Source organism: Dasypus novemcinctus, chromosome 16 (assembly GCF_030445035.2).
Source record: "Dasypus novemcinctus isolate mDasNov1 chromosome 16, mDasNov1.1.hap2, whole genome shotgun sequence".
NCBI lineage: Eukaryota > Metazoa > Chordata > Mammalia > Cingulata > Dasypodidae > Dasypus > Dasypus novemcinctus.
In genome coordinates this window covers 26,365,586-26,380,358 of record NC_080688.1, presented here as the reverse complement: position 1 = coordinate 26,380,358, position 14,773 = coordinate 26,365,586, and the positions used below count along the sequence as shown (strand labels likewise).

Genomic DNA, 14,773 nt, shown 5'->3' with positions numbered 1-14,773 from the left:
GTGTTCCTTTGAATTTTTAAATATTAATAAATCCGATGTATCTGGCTATTTTCTGTGCTTTCTCCAGTGCTCTTACATCTCTGCAGTTCTGTCCCCACTGATACTGCCTGTGGCAATCATTAAGAGTTGGCTCCCTTGCCCTTCGTCCAAAATCCCCATCATCCATTGATCTTAACAGGGTCACAACTAAAAACGAATCTATTAAATATCTCTTTGCTACTAAATACTTAGCCTTTTAGAAAACATCTCCCTTTGTTTATAGAGTCCTAATCCATCTTTAGATGGATCAAGTCTACAGTTATATTTGCCGAAGCGCCATGCTTATTAAATTGAAAATACATAAAAGATATAGCACCCCCTTTTCTTGAAGGAAAATTCTGATCTTAGAAAAAAACATTCCCTGCAACCTCCATTCAACATAGTTGCATTTCTTTGAATATCTTTGAGCTGTGTTGCATAAGAGCAACTCATAGTCTGGGCATTTGAGTATGTGTGTGTGTATGTGTGTCTGTAAGCACATACACATACATGGACAGTCCTGGGGAAATCATCTAAAATCCCACCTTGAGAGCCCCTTTAGGGAGCTCAAGACTTGTGAGATATTGATGCACACAGTGCAACATCCTCTACTATGAATGCCTCTTTCTCCAAATGGGCACCTGAAGGCTTCCAACGGCAGAAACTTAGGCTCAACAAACCATGCCAGTTTCCCTCTGCAGTGTTTTCCAAGTGTGACATCAGCACAGCTGCCTTTCTAGACAGGACCTTAATTTGTTGCACCCTGGACACCTGAAGCAGCTGTCGCCCTGAACTTCCTCTAGCTTGCCGAGCTCTCCAACCTGGGCGGCTCGCAGGAGGAAGAATCTTCCGAAAGCATCCTTAGACTCCCTCCCTCACCCCGCAGAACTGTGGTCCCAATTAACCTCATTTCTGTAAACTCCTCCTCATCAGGGACCCTCCCCAGCTGGTCCTATTTCTCCTCCCTTTGTCCCTAACTGACACAGCCATCATTAAACCCAAATTCAAACCCAGCCAGACAAGACTACTGCACATGGAGTTATTTCACAAAATTATAAAGTCACTTTCAAAGGCCTTTTAAAAAATTTTAAATAGTTTTATTCATACACCATATAGTCTATCCAAAGTGTACATCAAAGGCTTTTCAGTGACATAAACATGATTATGGTCCAGAAAATTTTCCAGAAACAATCAAAATATTATGTGCAGAGCTGAGAAATGTTTCACTTTTCATTTCTTAGGTAGATTACACTCAAAGAGCAATGAACTTAGGCTACAAAGTATCATACCAGAATTTTAAGTCTATTTGAAGAAAAATAGGATAAGGAATAAGGAAGTAAACAAAAGGACAACAAATGAGATTTTGTCATCATTATCATATATAGTCATTAAACATTATTAAATGCTAAAGTAATCACTTTAACCTCTAAGTCCTTGACTTTGTAGACTGTTCAATTTCTTTTCCTTAATTATAAATCTGAAATACATAAAAGTTTAGTTTATGGTATATGCAAATATTTAAGAAATTAAGTTTGTTATGTTATGTTAGTTATGACCAAGAACTTTCAATTGTATCTTACTTGAGAATACCTCTTTCCTTTTTATTGGTAAAGAGATATTTTTACCCTTACAAATACATGTAATTATATGGGTTTTTTATTTATAACATTACATCCCTGTTTTTAAAAAGTTCAAACATATGAAAATACACCCAAAAATCAGGTTATCATATCCTATTGTATTGTCCAATTTCATTTGAAAATTTACAGCTCTTTCCCTGCACTGTCCTTTTTCATTATAATATGCATTTATCCCAGTCCTGTTCTTATTTCTCTGAAATTCCAGGGGACATATAAGTGGTTCCCACAAATGTCTCCCGCACCTCCATATGGATCTTGCTTATCTTCCTGATTAACAAGACTTTAGAACAATCTGTGCTTCTTCTGGGCAGAAATCCTCTTGCAAAACTCTAGGAAACACACAAGGGATAGCCCAGAATTCTGACACATTCTCACCGCCCTACTTTTGGGTGTCTCCACAGGCCACGGGCACTCTCTCTCCCCACCCAACCCCCAGAATCAGAAGGCATGGTCCCCAGCTTCCTGGAAACTCCTCCCTTTCCTTTTCCAAGTTTCCTAGAACATTCTCCATTGTCATGTCTCTGAGTCCATAGGCACAGCCAGAGTTCATTGCTATTATATGATGGACGTCTTCTAAGGTAGGAGACTATGAGGGGACAAGAATGATGGACTGAGTGTTCTCAGGTAACAAATGTGCCTTCGGGGAGCTTCTGCCAGCCCAGCCCTGTGGGCCCAGGTAAGTGGCTCCCTGCCTCCGGGGGCCATTAGTACGTGAGGGTCCTGCCTTCTCAGGGCTCTGGGGGAATCTGATGGAGTCGGGGCTGTGTCCTAAAGCATTAACTTGGCCGGGTCTCTAGAATCCATTTATACTAGAAACTAAAGAGAAATTAATTTTAGGAACAACAACAAGAAATGCTTTAAGTTCCTAACAGTGGGTGCTCCAAGGAATCTATGATCATATAAAGGAAAGCTTTCATGTCAAGGCGCAGCACGATGGTGGGAAAATTATTTTAGAGTGCCAGAAGGCCTGCGCCCTCGCCCGCAAGTGGGGGCCTCTGTACAGGGTCTGTTTAGACTTTCTTCTCACCTGGTGTGTTTGCTCCCCAAAGGCAACTGGGCTGGAGGGAGCACCGAGTGATCCCGGGACTCAAAGCCCTCCTAGGCTCTTGCCGCGGCGGGTAATCGTCCAGGACCTTCTTCCCTAATCTGTTGGGATTGTGTTTGTTCTCAGTGTTCCAACGGAGTAAGTCCTTGTTTGAATGGACTTACTGTACCAGCCCCATGGCTTAGCCCTCCCCGTCACTCCTTAACATACACAGTAGTTCTGGGTTTTCATTCCGAAAGAACCAGAACGACCGCTGGGCTCGTTCCAATCTCTCCTCCAACTCTGAGCATCCTGTTTTGGAGTCTGTTCGTGAAGGTTACCCTGATACCTAGACAAGGGGGTGGCAGAGGCACTGCGGCAGGATTGTCGGCAGAGGAAGGGAGGGCTCCCTCTCTCCCATCCCTCTCCCTCCACAAGCTGCATAATGCTGCTTTTCCTCGTGAAGCCACAGCACCATTTCAGCAATGCTTGGACATGCTGGAAGAAAGAGTATCACCCGGCATAGGCCAGGCCGCCCTTCCCTCCCGTGCCCACGTGGGAAAGGTGAGGAGAAAGCCTTAGGAGGAGCAGTGGTGGCCCCAGCACTGAGGGCCAAACAAGCCCGGCCGAACCACGTGCTTCCCATCTCGGCATCTGAAATGTGAAAGGCTAGAGGGTGGCTAATGGGCGACTCGGGGAAAAAAAGATGCAGCTGTTCCAGGGACGGGTCTCACTGCTCCAGGGTTACCTCTTGGCTCTCACGGGGAGCGATGACAAACCCTTCACTCTGCTGGAGAGCGCGGCTGGGTTCTCCGCCTCCCTCTTGGAGTGAATGAGCCCAGTTCCCAGGGACTCCCCTTTCTCCAGGAGAGGAGGGGTGACCCTCTTCGGCACCATACTTGTTGACTGTGAAATCTGTACTCTGGTCTCTTATATAAAAAAAAAACACTTTCCAACCTACTTGCTTTTCTTCTCTCTCTCTGTTCTGTCCAGAACCAAACTGTCTTACTAACTGCCCCCTGGGGACTCTAGCCCTGCCTGCCTCGAGCTGTAAGTGCCTTCCTCCTTGTTTCCAGACTGCCTGCAGGGGTCATTTTGTGTAACTCAGGTTTGGCATGGCATGGTCACAAGCGTTCGCAGTAGATGGCTGCCCCGTGCAGCCCCCTCCCACACTCACAAGGGCTGGGCATGGGGGGACGAGCTCAGCCATAGTGTCAGTTTTCACGGCTCACATCTCCCATTTGCTTCCATCTGAGTCATCTGCGTCATCCCTCAGCTCACTGGGAAGAGAGGCTTTTAGGTTATAGATTCGATTGAGACTTTTCCCCTCTCCCATGCAATTTGCAGCCAGTTTGCTTCAGAATAAAAAGATGTTGGCTGGTAAAGGTGGGGTGGGCGCTTTCTACAGCACAAGGTGTTACAAGAAAGGGACTTAAGACCAGCTTCTGTTGGGACCTCTGTTTCCCAGTTGGCCCTCTCCTGCTTCCTGGTACTTCCGCCCATCACCCTGTGTTGTAATGGGATGTGGCCATAACCGATGATGCTTGCTCCCACCCCAAACCATCACGCCAGAAAGAATAACTCTAAATGTGTCTTTTCCTACTGAGGGTTTACCATAGGGGACACAGTAAGTGCTCAATAAGTAGATGAATGGATAAACAACAAAGCCATCCCTGTTCCAAAATTTGAGAACTTCTCCCAGAATTGCCTTCAGAGCCTGAATCAAGGCACATGAGAAAAGACACACTTGTATATTTAATCAAGAATCTTGTCACCCACTCACCTCATCCACTGGTCTGAACACAAACTGTTCATTACAAAAGAATATAGCCTGCTCGCTAAGGCAAAAGATGTGCCCCCAGGGAAAAAAAATGACAAAGAATATGTCCATCTGGGGGCCACCTCGAAGAAGCCAACACCACACCTTCTTAGAAAACGATAATGTTTTTTGTATGTGCTGGCAGGCAGCTCAAGAAAAATATCCCTCCCTTGAAATTATGGCGACACAACATTTCTTTATCCCCTGGGAATTTGCAAAGATGCTAGTCAAGGAGGAGTGCAAAGAAGATCGAATAAAAACCCATCCTTGCTCAGCATCCATGGAGACAGGGCCTGCAGGGGGTCAGGGGGGAAAACCATAGCAGCCTCGCCAAGCATGCACACACACCCACCACCCTCTGCAAAAATGGAGACACAAAAAGTCACAAAATAGTTGCAGATGTCCCAAGCCGTCTGGCCTCTTGTGCACTGTGCGCTGAGATGAGGTAGGATGCAGGCAGCCCCCTGGGGTAGTTCCTGCCCGAGAGCTCATCGTGGTACCTGTTAGCAAAGTGCTTGCTCATTGAGCCCCCTCCACCCAACGGGTGTCCTGTCCCCTGGTCACCTGGCTTCACCCTCTTCCATAACCGCTGCCCATTGGATGCAGCTCTTCCATCTCTTGCACCTCTGCTTTCTCCACTGCCTCATCTCTCCTCGATCCAGTCTTTTCGGTTGCGTGTCTCATCTCTTTAAATCCTCCCATGCTAAATTCATTTCTTAACCGGCTCTGTGGCTCCTTGTCTGTCTTTATTCTTCCCGTGACTTCCACGTGGAGGTGACCACCTTGCATTTTGGTTGTTGAGCATCATTTGGACAGTCAGGTTTCCCCATTGTGTCGCTCACGGTCTCCTCATGCTACAGCTTTCTACATTTCTGTGTGCCAGCGAACTCCAAGTTTGGGCAACCTTGTTTCCTAGCCTGCAGTGCAGGGACAAGTTGTTCGACATTCTTTAAAAAAAAAAAAAGTATCAGGGAGCCCTTGAAAAGCAATGTTCCAGGTGATTGGCACTTCGGTCTGTCTTGCATTGATGTGTTTTCAGAATGTGCGGAATGCCTCACAAAATCACAAGTGCATTCTGACTCCTCCTTTTAAAAATGCTGCTATGGTGAGAAGTCCTTAAGGGAAACTAGACTTAACATTTCTGCCTTCAGCATTTTTTCCATATGGTGACAGTTTATTTAACCTACTGCCTGCGGTCAATTTGATACAAGCAGTAGCACAGTTTATTTTAAGGTGAGTGTCGTTGCTAATACAGTTGGGTGAAATCATAGGTCTCTTCGTGGGCTCCCCAAAGGACCAAGGCATATGTAACGTTTTTTGGTCAAGAGTGCCAAAAAAATTAAATCAGCTGGACTGAAAGGTGATACGGTGGCCCATGGAGACGCAGCCGCAGTCGCTTCTCCCCCAGCTTGGCTACGTCCCGGCCCGGTTCTGAAGGAGCTGTGGAAACAGACCCGTGTCACAGTGTGGCCATGTCTTGATCCTCTCTTCCAATCGATGTATTCACTGGTCATTTGTGTTGGATTCTTTCCTCATCATTTTAAGTGCTTCTCCATGAGCAAAATGTTCATTCATACTCAAAAGTTGGCCGCGGTCTATTGCATTTAACACCAGTCCATTGAAATATGGGTTTTGGGGGCAGGGATTGCCATTGCAGAAACTGCCTTTCCGAGTAACCCTCTTTTCCCTTTCTCGGCTTCCAAGGAACTCCCTTGTTCTGCACTAGCTCCGTCCCTAGAGCCCTGCTTCTCCAGGCCCGAGAGACCAGCAAACCGCCGCCCTCCGTCCCGTTGGGCCCCCCACTCCCCAACTGCCTCACAGTCTCAGTCAACCGGAGACCTGACCTCCTTGGAGGACCACGGCGAGGAGGAGCCCCCCGTGGAGAAGCTCAGCCAGTGATCAGACCCGCATGAGTTATCCCGGAGTACTTCACAGAGCTTTACCCGACCACTCCATCACCGTGACCCAAGCTCTGCCCGCCAGGAGAGAGCGCGTTTTCCCAAGGTCGAAGAATGTTTTTAAAAAAAATACACAGCTGCTGAACGTTCAACCTGTGAACCTGAGATGTTTCTAGAATGAAACAGTCAACGTGCCTGTAATAACTTAATTTTTTTTCATAGCTCAGAAAACTATTTTTGTCTCCATCTTTTTTACACAGTATATTAAACAAAAAAAAAAGGTAAATGCAATATAAATTTAAAAAATAAAAGTTTTAAAAAGTGTACATTTTAAGAGATGCTAAATGCCCCCCACTCTCGATACTGATTGCCTTTAAGTTGAATTTGCACTGTTAACGTTCTGGTTTGCTTTTATTTCCAGGTTGAATTCGAGTATTCTAAGTTAATTTTATTTTGTCAGTGTTACTTTTTAAGAATTTTTTGAAATGCTTCGGACTGTTCGAATTAGGGAACTTTTTGTCGTGAAAAAGCCATTAAGCCAGTAGACAAGATAGATATTCTCTAGAGTAACAGGGATACAAGCCAACATTTTAGAAAAGGTATAAAGAGTCCTCAGATGGACTGACATGTTTCGCTGTATAACCCACATAATCTCCTCCACTTGCATGTCTTTGGCTCCCAAGCCCCCACGTGCATGTACATATGCTCCTGTATTCTTACCACCTAACTGTGCGTCCGTGTGTCCCACTGTAACATGTTGTGAATTTCCTTGTACTCTACTTTGATTGTCGATCCTCTGGCATTGATGATACAACAGCAACATTTTTAAATTATTGTTAAAAGATTAACTGACCATGGACAGTGTTTACTCAACTTTTTCTTGTTTAAGGAAACCCAATACAAAAAGTCAGGAGGCTACGAATTTGAATCAAATAGTGGTGTCTCCAAATCTGTATGAGACAATGATGAGTAGAAATAAAGCCTTTACAAGATGGCGGCGTGTTCTCCAATCTTGTGCTTCACAGGCCCTCCATCTTTTCCTAAGGACCCAAGCCAAGAGTTGTCCATAGCTAGGGGAACAAGCGAAAGAGGAGAGCGTGTAGAAAGGCAACAGCTGCTGAAACGGCTAACAGGAAATGGACGCTAAGTACCTGATCATGTTGCAATTTCATTGTACTGTGTAAGAGGGCCCTGGGATAAAAAGATGACTTCATTCATAGCCTTCAAGTCACCATGTACTAGGAAAGAGGGAGTGGCTAATAACTCCAGAGCAGGTGCTTTCTGTTTCTGATATGAGAAGATAGCACAACCTGTTAGGATTTGATCAAGTAGGAATCATAAGGAAGTGGTGCCACCAAAGAGCACAAGAAGGATTTCAGGCCAAAGCTTGCAAGTTTCATTTTCATTAACCCAACCATTTTCTTCTTATTTAAACAGGCTAATGGAATAAGTTTTACTTCCAGCATGACCACGGTTCTCTCTTTAAAGTTAATATTAAACATTTCACTTAATTAACCTCCCAAGACTTACTGCAAACAAATGATCAACAAGTTAACACATACTGATTTTGTGCCTGTCCTGCCTCGCCCCCTGGTAATTGCTCAGAGATGCGGGAGCAGTCTTTTTCCTTTTGAAACAACTCAACCAGAAGGAACCTTGCTGGCTGCAGCAGGCATATTCTTGAGTCTATTTATGGTGGAACCGCTCCATTTGGAAAGGCAAGGCAGTAGAATGAGGTCCTTTCTTCACTCCCATCTCAAGGAATCACCAAGTGGCTGAGCCATAATGCACATCTCTGAAAGGAGGACAGCTGCACAAAGGAGACTGTCGACAGGAAGCATCTGCCTGTGTCTCCAAGAGCCTTCGTTAACATGACGTTTACTTGTCTGTCCTAAAGAAAGATGCGGAAGCCGAGTCCTAAAACCCAGCCAGTAGCCCTCGGCAGCCCAAAGACATTGCTCACTGGACTGCGACTACTCCTGGGGGGAGGCAGCTACCCTTGCCTTATCCTTCTCCTTATGAGAAGGTAACATGTTATAGTAAGGTTTTCAATAGCGGGTGTCAGTTTACTTCTGTGTATATCGTAATTCTAATTCTTATTTAGCACCTTGGTGTTTCACCCTCTTTTTTCACTCAACTTGACAGAGTTACACATATTTATTTTATCCAAATAAGCAACTGAGAACTACAAGGACCATTATCTGTTTTCTAATTCATTGATATTTTTTATTATGGTGAAATACGCATAACATAACACCTGTGACATTGAGTACATTCGCAATGACATGGGCCATCACCACTATCTAGTTCAGAGTATTTTCTTCACCCCAAAGGGAAACTCAGTGCCCGTTTAGCCATTACTCCCCATTTTCCCCTCCCACCCCCACCTGGGGTAATCACCAATTTGCTTTTTATCTCTACGGATTGGCATATTCTGGATATTTTATATAAATGGAATGATACAAAACATGACCTGTTGTGTCTGGCTCTTTTCATGTAGCATCATGTTTTTTTGAGGCTCATCCATGCCGTAGCATGAATCAAAATGTCATTTCTTTTTATGGCTGAATACTATGCCATTGTATGGATATACCACATTTTGTTGAATTTGTGTTTAGATATTCATCATTTAATGGTATGTGCCTCTTTTTTCAAAAAATAGAGTCGTAGGCTTACAGGAAATTAGGTAGAAAATTCAGCATTCCCATATATCCTCTCCCCCATTATTAACACGTTGGCATTAGTGTGGTACCTTTGCCTATTTTTAAAAATAGATTTGATTTTTTAAAGCAATGTGAGGTTTGCAGAATTTTTGCACAGAAAGTACAGAGAGTTCCTGCATACCACCCCTCCCCAGCCACACAGTTTCTCTGATTATTGACTTCTTGCTTTTAGTGTGGTACATTTGTTACAAGAGATGAACCAAACTGAAATGTTATTATTAACTAAAGCCCGTGGTTTACATTAGACTTCACTCTCTGTGATGGACAAATGTACGTCATGCATCCACCATTACAGTATCATAGGGAATAGTTTCAGCACCCTAAAAATGTTGTGATACGTGTCTATTTTTAAAAAAAAAAAGAAACCCTTTGATTACCTTACTTTAAACAGCCTTGAGTGTCCCCTAAAGGGAAGCAGTTGACTGATTAATCCAGCCCCTCAGTTACCAGTGACAGAGGAACTTTGGTGGCATCTTTAAATCTTAAGCAGAGGGAAACGGACTTGGCCCAGTGGTTAGGGCGTCCATCTACCACATGGGAGGTCTGCGGTTCAAACCCCGGGCCTCCTTGACCCATGTGGACCTGGCCCACACGCAGTGCTGATGTGCGCAAGGAGTGCCATGCCACGCAGGGGTGTCCCAATGTAGGGGAGCCCCACGCGCAAGGAGTGCGCCCCACAGCAGAGCCACCCAGCGCAAAAGAAAGTGCAGCCTGCCCAGGAATGACACCACACACACAGAGAGCTGACACAGCAAGATGACGCAATGAAAAGAACCACAGATTTCCAGTGCTGCTGACAACAACAGAAGTGGACAAAAAGAAGAACACGCAGCAAATGGACACAGAGAACAGACAACTGGGGCAGGGGGGTGGGGGTGGGACAGGAAAGAAAGAAAGAAAATCTTTTTTAAAAAATCTTAAGCAGAGGAGCAGGTGCAGCTCAGTGGTTGAGTGCCTGCTTCATATGTGTGAGATCCTGGCTTCAATCTCCAGTGCCTCCTTAAAAAAAAGGACACTCATAGAGGTTATACTTATCATGCTTTTCTTTGATTTGCATTTACTTCTCGCATCATTGTTCTTCGAATGCAGCATGCATTAAAATCCAGCAGAGCCAGACACCAGGCTCTGAATCAGAAGCCAGTTGGTCGTTTAAATGGATGTGATGGCCCTGAATCTTTGATGCACTCTCTGGACCACTAGAAAAATCTGGACTCTGGACTTCAAGTGCATCCTTGGGCCATCTCTTCAAGACTCATTTGAAAAAGAGCAGCAATAGTCCCTACTTCCCAAGGTTGTACTAAAGATTTAGGCTTATTGTGTACATCCTGTGGGCAAGACACTACGCCAAGAGCTGCAAACGTAGAGATGAACCAAAAGTGCCAGCTCCCTGCTCTCATGGAGCGTAGGTCCTAGTGATGGATCATGCAGTGAAGAGGAGGTATAGTTTGGTCTGAGGCCTGAAGAAGAAGCAGCAGTCAGCCAGGCCCAGGCAATGGCCCATGTGAAGCTGGGATGAAAAGGGGCCGACTTGATGTGTCCCAGGAAGCAGAAGGGATAGGAGGTGAGGTCAGGGAGCTTGGGAGACGCCAAACACGTCGCATGGACAAGTCCACATGAAGGGATTTGATCCTAGGCAGATAATCTGGTATCTATTTTTAGACAATTTCATTGCTGTAAGGATGAGACAGGGGCAAGGTTGGGATCAAGACTCCCAGATTGAGGTCCGCAGTTCAAACCCAGGGCCTCCTTGACCCGTGTGCAGCCGGCCCACGCGCAGCGCTGATGCGCGCAAGGAGTGTCCTGCCACGCAGGGGTGTCCCTGCCTAGGGGAGCCCCACGCGCAAGGAGTGCGCCCCAAAAGGAGAGCCGCCCAGCGCGAAAGAAAGTGCAGCCTGCCCAGGAATGGCGCCGCCCACAGGGAGAGCTGACACAGCAAGATGATGCAATAAAAAGAAACACAGATTCCCGTGCCGCTGACACAACAGAAGTGGACAAAGAACACGCAGCAAAGAGACACAGAGAACAGACAACTGGGGTGGGGGGCGGAGAAGGGGAGAGAAATAAATAAATAAATCTTTTGGAAAAGAAAAAAAGACTCCCAGATTAAAACAAAAAACAGCTATGGTGCCAGTGCAGGGAGGCATTGCTGGGGGCTTGGGCAGCTCTTCTGTTGTGTAATTATTAGCGTCACCCTCATCAGCCTTGCCCCATTCTGTTCGTCAAGAATCTGCTGTTTTAGAATCTGCTGCTGAAGAGGCTCAGGCCCGCTGCCAACTCAGGCAGGCTTTAGGAGCCCCAGAATCTACCCAGTTGTTCAGAGAACAGCTGAAGGAAGCCCTCGTTTGTTCTCGTGCAGCCTGGCAGACTTACCTGGCTGTCTAACTTGTCAATTGCCTGGGGGCAGGGTGGGGAAGCCCCCACCTCACTTCCTTTCCTTCTGTGCACAGATTACCCAGAAGCAGCCGCATCAGGGTTTGTTTGTTTTTTTAGGGAAAAAAAAGACCTACTTCTTCTCCAAGAGGAAGCGGGCACTTATGTTATCAGTCATTTGTGTTTTAATAAAAGTGGTTGCTGCTCCGTAAAATTGTTTTCCATAGAGGGCATAGAAGGGCTGTGGGTGAGGCAGGGGGCCCAGGAGGTAGAGCTAGCTACACACGACCGAATCTAGGTGTTGGAATAGGCACACGAAGAGTGCCTACCTTTTATTTTTTTCTAGGTCGCATTGCGTCTGTTAGATCCAAGAACCCATTTCATTTCAAAGACAGAGGATTCCACAATTTTCCAGGAGGTTAGTAAACTTGTGCAGGGAACCAGGAATCCAAACCAACAAATCCTGGAACAAATTCAGCCCTCATCAATGACCCATCACCCTGGCCCAAGCTGGTCCCCTAGAAATAGAATTTTAAATGATTGAAATAAAACCAAAGGGAAGCAGACTTGGCCCAGTGGTTGGGGCATCCGCCTACCACATGGGAGGTCCGCGGTTCAAACCCCAGGCCTCCTTGACCCGTGTGGAGCTGGCCCATGTGCAGTGCTGATGCGCACAAGGAGTGCCGTGCCACGCAGGGGTGTCCCCGGCATAGGGGAGCCTCACGCACAAGGAGTGCGCCCCATAAGGAGAGCCGCCCAGCTCGAAAGAAAGTGCAGCCTGCCCGGGAATGGTGCCGCACACACGGAGAGCTGACACAGCAAGATGACGCAACAAAAAGAGACACAGATTCCCTGTGCCGCTGATAACGATAGAAGCGGTCACAGAACACACAGCGAATGTACACAGAAAGCAGACAACTTTTGGGGGGGGGTGGCGCAGAGAAGGGGAGAGCTAATAAATAAAAAATCTTAAAATAAAAGATAAAACATTTAAAAACAAAAACCAAAGCACTGCTGAGTCCATGATGAAATAGGTGTGCCTAAAAATAGCTGGTGGGATTCTCAATTGGTTCAATATTTCTGGAGAGTAATCAAGCCTGGTGCAATTAGTTCAGACTTTCTGAGACAGTTATTTCACTTAGGGGAATTTAGCCCCAACAATCCCAACGAAATGAAAGTAATTTGTAAAAGAGATTTGTAGCAGCACAAATCATACAGTGCAATTTGGATACAGGCTAATCAAGTTAGGGTTCATCAACAGGCTTGAATGTTGTGTGCTAGTTCATCGAATAAACCTTAACAGCTATGCCCGCGGGAATGCAGAGGTGAATGTGCCAAGGAGGCAAATGAGCTGGGCTCCAAGCCCCCGTGCCACTTTCTACCTGAATGACCCAGAGGAAGTTACCTCCTCCCTCTGCACCTCAGTTTTCTCATGTGCAAAATTAAAATTAATACTATTAATAATATAATATTCAGTGTGAAAATTATGATGAAATTATTTAAATCTTTATAATATATCATTTTAAGTTTTTAAAATATTACAAGATTAAAACTAAACATAACAGTTATCAGGATTAGAATAGTTCCTGGTACTAAGTTTTGTTAAAGAAAATTATAAAAATATCAAATTATAATATAATATGGTAAATGCTATCAAATTAGAGGCAAGTATCGAATTAGAGGCAAGTATCAAATGGGCACGGAAAAGGGATTAATTCTGCCTGGGGGAGATGGTCACAGAATCACCTCGCACTGACCTATTTCATAAGTCTTGAAAGAGGCCTCGGATTTCTCCAGGTAGAAATGGTGAGGGAAGGGAGAGAGCGAGAAAGAAAATTTTTAAAAATACTGCGTAAGTTAGACATATCATACGCCTTTAGGATTTTCCAAGATAGGGTCAAAATTGTTTTCAATTACTTTTGGATATTTTTATCAAAGGAGTTACTGTGCTAAGTTTTATTGGAAAGAGATTCCAAGGGGAAAAGGAGCTGACGTAACCCATCCTTATAGCCGGAATTTGCCATCCGTCATCCGAACATATTAATCGCCTAAAAATGGTTGAGTACAGTGGTTGTCCTAGCAACAACTCCATTTTACTCCTGGGTAGCCCATCTTCTATGGAATTTCGTAGGAAGAGTCTTGTTCCTTTAAAGACCACCCCCTGTCCCCATGGATTCCTGTTAGCTTTTTAAAATTAACTGCCAAACTGTCTCCAGTGAAACCCGCAGTGGGTCTACATGGTCTTTTTTTTTTAATTGATTTTGTAAAAATATTACATTAAAAAAAAATATGAAGTCCCATTCAACCACCCTCACCCCACCACTCCCCCCCCCCCAGCAACATTCACTCCCATCATCATGACACATCCATTGCATTTGGTAAGTCCATCTCTGGGCATCTCTGCACCTCATGGTCAATGGTCCACATCATGGCCCATATTCTCCCCCATTCCATCCAGTGGGCCCTGGGTACATGGTCTTGTGGTGGATTTGTGTCAGTTTTACTTGCCAGTTAGACTCTGAGCAGGTGCCAAAGAACTCAACCTCATTCTAATAAAAATTAGATGGGCACATAAGATCACATTTCCCCGATCCCTTTGAGGTTCCTTTGGCCAATGAAATGTGCATAAAAGCCACAGATATCACATTCTTTTCTCTTTTTTTAAAGGAGGTACTAGGGACTGAACCCAAGACCTTGCACATGTGAAGCAGGTGCTCAACCTCTGAGTTACACCCTCTCCTCAGACATCACATTCTAAAGGAAGTTTCAAAAGCCAATATGCTATTTGCCATATTCCCTTTTCTGCCTCTCCACCTGGGTCCCCAGGGAACTGTGAGACATGGACCTACTGGAATATGTAGCAAAGGTGAAAAGAATCGCTTGTCGGGTTAAGCCACTGAAATTTAGGAATTGTTTATTGCTGTGGCATAATTTAGCCTATTCTGACTGAGATAACTGTCCAAAAACTTAGAAATGCAGATATAAATAATATCAAGGGAAAAACCAGAAGACAGAAATTTCCCAGCGCATTAAAATGAGACTTGACATTAACAAAGACAACTTAAAGCTCTGCAGTTATTTTTGTTCAATTCTTTGAATTCATAATAAAGGAAATTGCCAGTTCCTTTAGCTAAGAGGGCAGATGAAAGTATAGAGCTGTGCTTATTATTAACCCAATGAACTCCATGTATGACGCAAAGGTGAAATGGGCTACATTTTCCAATGATGCTGCTTCCCAAGTCCTTTCCTTCTTCCCAAGTCCAGTCATTGCTTGAGAAGTA

At 44.9% G+C, this 14,773-nt stretch overlaps 1 protein-coding gene across 3 annotated transcripts in view; it reads left to right on the top strand.

Annotated features, from left to right (window-relative positions):
* The window catches only part of MTCL1 (microtubule crosslinking factor 1), a 134,594-nt gene extending 127,201 nt beyond the window's left edge, over window positions 1-7,393 (top strand). For 2 of the 3 annotated variants that reach the window (XM_023585383.3, XM_058277376.2), the window contains exon 14: window positions 6,206-7,393. In XM_023585383.3, coding sequence (XP_023441151.2) covers window positions 6,206-6,400 — 195 coding nt within the window. In that variant the 3' untranslated portion in view covers window positions 6,401-7,393. Of the gene's footprint in view, window positions 1-3,675; window positions 3,733-6,205 lie in introns of all 3 variants that reach the window. The other variant, XM_004481100.5, reaches the window with a different exon arrangement.
* The last annotated feature ends 7,380 nt before the right edge of the window (window positions 7,394-14,773 follow it).